The sequence below is a fragment of the Quercus suber genome, unplaced genomic scaffold (genome assembly GCF_002906115.3).
Source record: "Quercus suber isolate HL8 unplaced genomic scaffold, Cork oak 2.0 scaffold_508, whole genome shotgun sequence".
NCBI lineage: Eukaryota > Viridiplantae > Streptophyta > Magnoliopsida > Fagales > Fagaceae > Quercus > Quercus suber.
This window is the reverse complement of record NW_027069957.1, coordinates 86,310-93,987: the sequence shown is the minus strand read 5'-3', so window position 1 is coordinate 93,987 and position 7,678 is coordinate 86,310. Positions and strand designations below refer to the sequence as shown.

Here is a 7,678-nt window from a genome sequence, read left to right as displayed (position 1 = left end):
ATGTTGGAGATGGCCGTTCCAGTGTATGCTTGTTATACATTCTTGTGAAATATCTAATTTCATACCATATTTATGCTTCCTTTATTCTTTGATATATGGATGTTGCTAATGGCATGAAGATTGTGCTGTCTACACCCATGTGTTATCCTCTATGAGTTCTTTCAAATGTGCGGACACTGGCAGAAATGTATTTTGATGGCATTCATACTGAGCAACTTGCATCGAGCTTAATGAGAAAGAGTTCATTTTTTTTTTTTTAAAGATAATATTGTCATTATTGGTGAATGTTTGTTAAAGTTTCCTGAAAGAACAAGGATGGTTTCGAACAAGTCAACTTGCCACTACTCAACCATATAGTAAGTGAAGGATGTTTTCGACAAGATTGATAGTTGCCAACAGATTTCAGCCTTCAAACCAGACCATTATCAGGCGGTTGGCAAGCTCGAGTTGCCAATATATCTCCCTCCGCCACTGCCACTGCCACCGCCACCCTCCCCCCCCACACCAAACAAAAAAAAAAATCGATGCACAATATTCAAACATAGATCTCAAATAGCTATTTTTAATATCTTGCATAGATTGCTCTTTATTCTCAAAAGTCCAGCAATTCATCTCTCTATTTATGGTCTGCATAATGCAATGCAAAGTAGCTTGCCACACTATCCTGTTATGGTGATGTCCAACAACCCCTCTCCAAATAGTCAACAAATCAATTACCTAGCCTTGCATTACTCATAGTACCCTAAAAGCCTTGAATGCAAAAGACCACAGCTCCCTAGTGCAACAGCAAGTGCTCTACTTCCCTTAACACGTTACACATCTATTAACAACCACTGACTTCCATTTAACAAGCTTCTCAAAAAAAAAAAAAACAAAAAAACAAAAAACAAAAAACCCTTCTGTCTAACAAGTCTAGATTTCAAAACTGCTATCCAAACAAAAAAAGCTACCTAAAGTGGAACCTTGCTGCCCAAACACCTTCCCAAGGGAATACAGAAAAAGGTGCACGACACAAACGTAAAGGACCAAACACTGAATTTCACCTTCCCATTTGGATTCCAAAATAAGCAGTTCTCATTTCTTTCTACAACCTATCCAGAGTAATGCAAATCCATCAGATCATTCTCCCCTTCTAGCTCCCAATCATGGAAATCCCTAAGAAATCTAAGGTTCCAACACCCACTTCTACCATCCTCTCCAAACATAATCAACGAATGCACAGATAGTCCTTCTCCACTGCAGTGGAATATAAGTCTACAAACAATATGTGTAAAGATTGATCTCCACACCATACATTATGCCAAAACTGGATTCTCTTGCCATTCCCCACCCTAATAGACACAATCAGAAAATCCATCCCAACCAGCCCAAATGCCTTTCCACGAGCTACAACCATGAGGTCTATTCACGATCATTGTAGACCAATCACCCTACTGCTCCCCATATTTAGCCTTCATGACACCACGCCAAAGTTGCTCTTGTTCAACAAAGGCCACTCCATGTAATTAAGGTTTTTTCCAAATGCCCACAAGATCACTACTAAATGTGTAACTTTGCTCTCACAGCTTGACTAAGTCCATAGTCTTTTGGCATCTCAAGCAAGTAGCATAAAAGCACAGCCCAATTACAAAATTAAAAGGGAAAAAGATTGTGTAATGTATCAATAAAGGTAAGGAAAATAAAGCACCTCAATTGTTGTGGTGTTGGCGGACACCAATGATATGTGCATGATCAGAAACCCCAAAACACTCAACGCAAAAGCTAGATTTAGGACTGCAAATAAAGCAAAAACAGTTAAATAGAAATACAGAGAATTAATTAAACAAGTCAGACATATTGGTTACTTAGACCTTACCAAAGGCAAGGAAAGTGGTCGCAAGGGTGCTAGGAGTTCCAGGTATTTCTCCATCACTAAAGAATGCTATAAAATGTGGAAGTAATGACAGTGTTACAAGACTTGTCTCGAGAAACGTGTAGAACTGCATTGACATTTTACAAATGAAAAGTGATCAAATTCATATTTTTTATTAGAGTGTCAAGAAAACATGAGTCATGCAGCCGCACAAACAAAATAAACATAACTTCAGATTTGTATTATTATTTTATGAAAATGGCATTTTCCAAAGCTGAGCAAAAGCCAATCAATTATATATATATATATATATATAGATTTTCCTATTACTAATTACACATGCACCCAATTAACATCCTGTTGATAATCTTAGGGACTATGGAGCAGAGAAACATACCAAGAAAAGAAGGAAATACTTGTAATTCAATGCCCCAACACAATTAACAACCCACACACAATGATGGTCCATCTTCAACACACACCGCCCACCTGATCAAACAAACCAAAATCACTTCATATGCCATGATACATACTAAATCATATGAAGAAATTCTATGTAGTAGGGACTCACAAACAGAGCAATGATGACATCGAGGTGGTTTGAGCTGGTTGCACTTCCTACAGAACCGGATTCTCTGATGCGTAGGATCTGCAGGCAAGTTAATGAATTCCGACCCATTCAACGGGTCGGCCTCCCCTCTCTCCTCATCAATAGCAGGCCTCCAATTAGGAGGAACACTACCCGGATCCGTCAGAACAACAGAAAAGTAACTCCATAATAGCATCGCCAACTGCATTAAGCATTACAATGTTTCCATTTTTAGTGTCGGTTTCTTCCATTTCCACATAGCTATATATAATCCTAATCAGACACCATTTTTTTTACAACTCTAACCATAAATGCACTGAAAAAAAAAAAAAAATCAGCCTTCAGATTTAATGACATTCAATTATCAAATGTGTAACTTCCTAGAAAGCTAAATTCCATACAAAATATTTCATTTTTGTCAAAACGAATGTTCAATCAAGAAACAATTTTGAAAGTACAAATGTTACAAAACCCATCAACCCAAAAACCAAAAAAAAAAAAAAAAGATTCAAAATTTACAAAAATTGGAAGCTCAATAGTGATCAGTAATTGACGACTCACCAAGCAATGGAACAAGATCAAAATGGAAACAGAAATGAGAGAATCGAGGCCACCCTCATACAAAGATGGGCCATAAGTAGTCAAAACGACAGCGTAGTAGGTGACACCACCACCCCAAGAACCAAAAGGATCATGATCGACCCCAGTCCACGCAGAGCCGTACAGAACTTGAACACGTTCCACGCCATCGTAGCTCCAGATCTATGCATACTCGAACCAAAAAACAAAAAGTACAATTCGAAACACAAATAGTACTTTCTTTTTTTTTTTTTTTTGCTTTTCGTGATTTTGTTTCCTTTTTTCTGTGATTTCCAAAAGCAAAACGCCGCGATCTACACGCAATCACTGAGCTGGAAATTCGGTATGCGCATTTTCCAGAAAAACAGAACAGCAAATTTTAAGGTAGAAAAAAAAAAAAAAAATTTAAGGTTGTCTCAACCTTTACTCTACCTGTTTTTTTTTTTTTTTGGGTGACTGAATCTAAGGGTTTATGGAGGTTGTTAGGTGAGTTTGAAAATTGGAATCCATGAGTGTCATAAAAGGAGAGAGAGAGAGAATTAAGTTTTTTTTTTTTTTGTATTATTTTTTTTTTGGAATTGAAATGTTGTGGGAATAAGATATTGGATTTGGCCATTTTTTGGTTTTATTTTAATTGAGATCATAGACTAAAGTTGGAAATAGAAAGTGTCAGTATTCCAAAATTTCCAACTATGAGCTCTCAAAAAAAAAAAAAAAGATTTCCAACTATGGGAATAGTATCAATGTATCATTGTTTGAATAAACTATTGGAATACTCATCCTTTGTCGTTTCGAGGAAAAGAAAAATAATATTCATTGGTATTACTTATTAGCAATCTAGAAGGTAGTCATTATCTGGCAAGTCAAAAAAAAAAAAAAAATAGAAACACATGTTAGATCAGGTTAGTTTTCTTGTTTGAAATTTTTTTTTTTTTTTTTTTTTTAATACTGTGATAAAAATCAAAATGCTAATGTGTGGTTTTAAACCATTTTAGTTTCTGGTCAAAACTTCGGGATGGTTGACATTCCACAATCAATGTCTTTCTTTGGCAACAAATTTTAGCATTTAGGTTTTTTTTTTTTTTTTTTTCCCTTAATTTTGATTTTTTGTCACATATTTAATATAAAAGCTATTAAAAACTATTTTTTTTATTATCATATATAACTAAAAAGCTATAGAAAATTATTAGATAACCAAATTGACATAATTTTTTTTTAAGAGAATTTTAACTTATGGTGTCCACTCTTGATAATAGATTTTTTATCATTAGACCAAGACATTAATCAAATTTTGGTGTAGGCGGAAATTAAACTATAGATCTCTTATTCAACTATCAAAGTAAAGGTAAATCGACGAAATTCAACCATAAATTTTTTATTAGGTACATTGATGAAATTCAAGGTTTTATTTGTCATTCATAAATGATTCTTCTAGAGAAAATATACAATATTTAAGTCAATAACCTTTGGCCCAAAAAATGGTACTTCCAAGTTCCATCCTCATTTACTTGAAGTATGGGGTATTTCTTTGACAAAAGAGTTTTGAATTTTCAATCAACTTCCATACCATGCAAATCGTGTTACTTGTTGTAAGATGGTTTCTTTTATAGATCTATGCGTAGTATCATAAGAACAAATGATATTAATTATTTCTATGACTAATATTTATCATCACTAATTATTGTTTAGAAAATAATACTTTTAAGAAAAGTGAAAATAATGAAAGTTTTCCAGGAAGCAAATGATATAACTATAAGTATACCACTGGCAGAGCCAGAGGGGGGGGCACTTGCCCCCCCTGACTCCTCAAAATTTTTGGCGCCCCCCTTGACTCCTCAAAATTTTTAATAATAGTAGTCTAAAGTAGTTATATGCTGACATGGAGGAAACAAAAAAAAATGAAAGAAGGACTTTTACTTGGTTGAAAGTGACCAAACCATTGCTTTTGTCTTGTCCTATTGCAACTTGCACCTATTTCACTATTTTTTATTTTTTATTTTATATCATTATTTACACTATTTTTACTATTTATGATACTTTCACAGTATTTTATCCTTGAATAATACTAGAAATACTACAAATTTTACAACTTATGTCTTACAAATTGACATGTCACAAATCACAAAAAAATCATTTCAAGCATTTATTCATTATATTTTTTAAATAACACTAATCACATTCTTACTCCATCAGTTTGTAAATTTTTAGTAGCTATGAATTGGTTAATTTTGTTTATTTATTTCAATAATATGAAATATATTCATATTTGCTTACAATTGTTTATTTATTTTGTTATTATTGTTGATTAATATTTTTTAGATTAATTTCACTTTTAATATCATCTTTTAATTTTGCCCCCTCTAGACTAAAATCCTGGCTCCGCCACTGAAGTATACCATCATACGAATAATTATAGCTTGTAAAATGATGAGAATTAATGAGGAATCTAATATTTGATAAAATTATAAATGTTGAAAAAACAAGACATGTTCCATTATTAGAATGAATTATACATACAACTCAAAATGTGTTGAATGAATGTCCCAATTATTAATTACTAAGGTCTCTCTTACCATGACGACAATCACATGATTCACTATTATTTGATAGCAAATGACTAAGAAAATATTATATTCACAACACATTTTTACAAGCACTTTTATAATAAATCTTAAGTGACATATTATTATTGACTATTACTGTAGGGTCAGTTTTTGCGGCCCAAGCCCAAGGAGGTATGGATTTGGAACCCTCTGAGCCCAAAACAATAAATTTTGTAGAGAGTGGGCGAAAGGGCTAGGCAAATAATGAAAATGACAGTATTAAACAGCAACACCAATGAGAGAAGTTGAATTAATGTGCTCTCGGACTAATATGAGTACTCTGTCCGAAGAGAAGTTGTTCATTGATAATCAAGGGTTACAATTGCTGGAGCTACAACCATCTAAGGTACCCTTTCTCTCTCCTGTTTTTCGATCCCCTTCCATCAGAGGTACCCTTCCCTTATATAGCATTACCTTCTTACATCTCCTCCGTCCACTTGTTCATCATCCAGGCATCCACTCGAGTACATGTCCCATCATCCCACCTTTAGCCTTATGTGAGTGGCGGTAGCTGAGAAAGCACCGTTCAGGTGTCCTGTCCACATAAATGCGGCCAGAAAGGTAGGTACAGGGCATTAAATGTGGTGGTTGAAGTACGCCTCCTTGATATTCCCCTGTTGCTGTTATCTTCATGTGTGTCCGAGGTTCCTCTCCCTCCTTACACTTGTCAAATAGATCACTTGAACCTCCCATACTCGCGTTTGATCAAACCTCTTCGGATCCGAGGACTCATGACTGCTCGGACGTATGAGCATCTCCTCGGATGGTATACGTGTTCGTCTCCAGGCATCCCCCATTGGCGTGGGCTTCCGACTGAAGGCTTCATCTCCTCGGATGAAGAATGTTCCTCTTTTAGGGCCTTGGGCCGAATAAGCTGGGCTGGGTTTTTCTCCCCCCACATAAGCCCCTCAAAATTGTAGTTTTTCGTACGCATCCGAAGAGAAAAAGTAGGATTTTGACTTCCCCTGGGGCAAAAGCTTGTAAACAGGCAAACTTGAATTGACACGTGTATAAGTATAGGCACTGCTGCTTCATTAATGTCGCTGCGGCTTCCTTATTCCCCAGGCGCCTCATTAATTGCACCAGGTGACGCTTCGCCCTTCCTATCCAACGGTGATTAAATGATCCAACGGCTGAGGTTGTTCTTCGAAATTTGGGCGGGAGTGCCCCTGACCCCTCGTTTGACCCCGTATAAAGCTTCAGAGGACATTATTTCTTCTTCACTTCGCGAATCTTCAGACGCTCCAGAGAGAACAGACGCACCGCTCCGTCCAAAACTCCCAATCGCTGCTTTCAGGCTTCCTGAGAGCCATCAAAAACCTTCCCACAAGCCTGAAATCCTCTCTCCGATTTAATCCCGGTGAGTCATCGTTCACCAAATCTTTTAATTTTCTCTTCGGCCATCAGTGTCAACTGAGCATCATGGGAAAACTCGAATACATGGTGGATACCCCTGAGCGTTTAGAAGCATTTAGGTCCACGTACCACATTCCCCCCAACGTGGGTGTGAGGTACTGCCCCCCAGAAAAAATTCTAACGGACCGGGAGACGGGAGAAGTAGTTATTCCTCTTATCGCCTTCAAAGAAGGGGGGATGACCATCCCCATGGGTCCCATTACTACTAGCTATCTCCGAAACCATAGGATCACTCCCTGGCAGTGCGCGCCCAACATGTTTAGGATTCTAGGGGCCATTGAACACCTTAACCTCCACCTAGGATTGGGCCTCACCTGGCTCGATGTAGTGCATCTGTACGAATGCCACAGCCAGCAAGACGCGGGGTACTACTTAAAATCCCGGTCGGACGTGGTCAGGCTCATTTCTTGCCTCCCCAAATCCAACAAAGGGATGAAAGACGACTATGTGATCGTCTCGGGTGCATGGCATGACGGCCATCACTGCCCGACTAAGCGTGGAAAGCCAGGTGGGCCATGTTAGATTTAGGCACACTAACCATAGGCTTAGAGTCCTTGTATTTTAATCGTTTTCGGTTTCTTTTGTGATACTGTTTTTGAGTCCCTAACATAGCTCTGCTGTGCCTTGAAACAGATAAAA

General features: G+C 37.1%; 1 protein-coding gene across 1 annotated transcript; it reads right to left on the bottom strand.

The window, feature by feature from the left end:
• Nucleotides 1-541: 541 nt before the first annotated feature.
• On the bottom strand, nucleotides 542-3,584 carry LOC112028175 (probable protein S-acyltransferase 14). The gene is given in 6 exon segments (XM_065763473.1): nucleotides 542-1,773; nucleotides 1,856-1,979; nucleotides 2,250-2,341; nucleotides 2,424-2,643; nucleotides 3,003-3,112; nucleotides 3,115-3,584. Coding segments are annotated over 6 exon segments (756 nt in total). The 5' UTR covers nucleotides 3,212-3,584; the 3' UTR covers nucleotides 542-1,660.
• Between the last annotated feature and the right edge of the window lie 4,094 nt (nucleotides 3,585-7,678).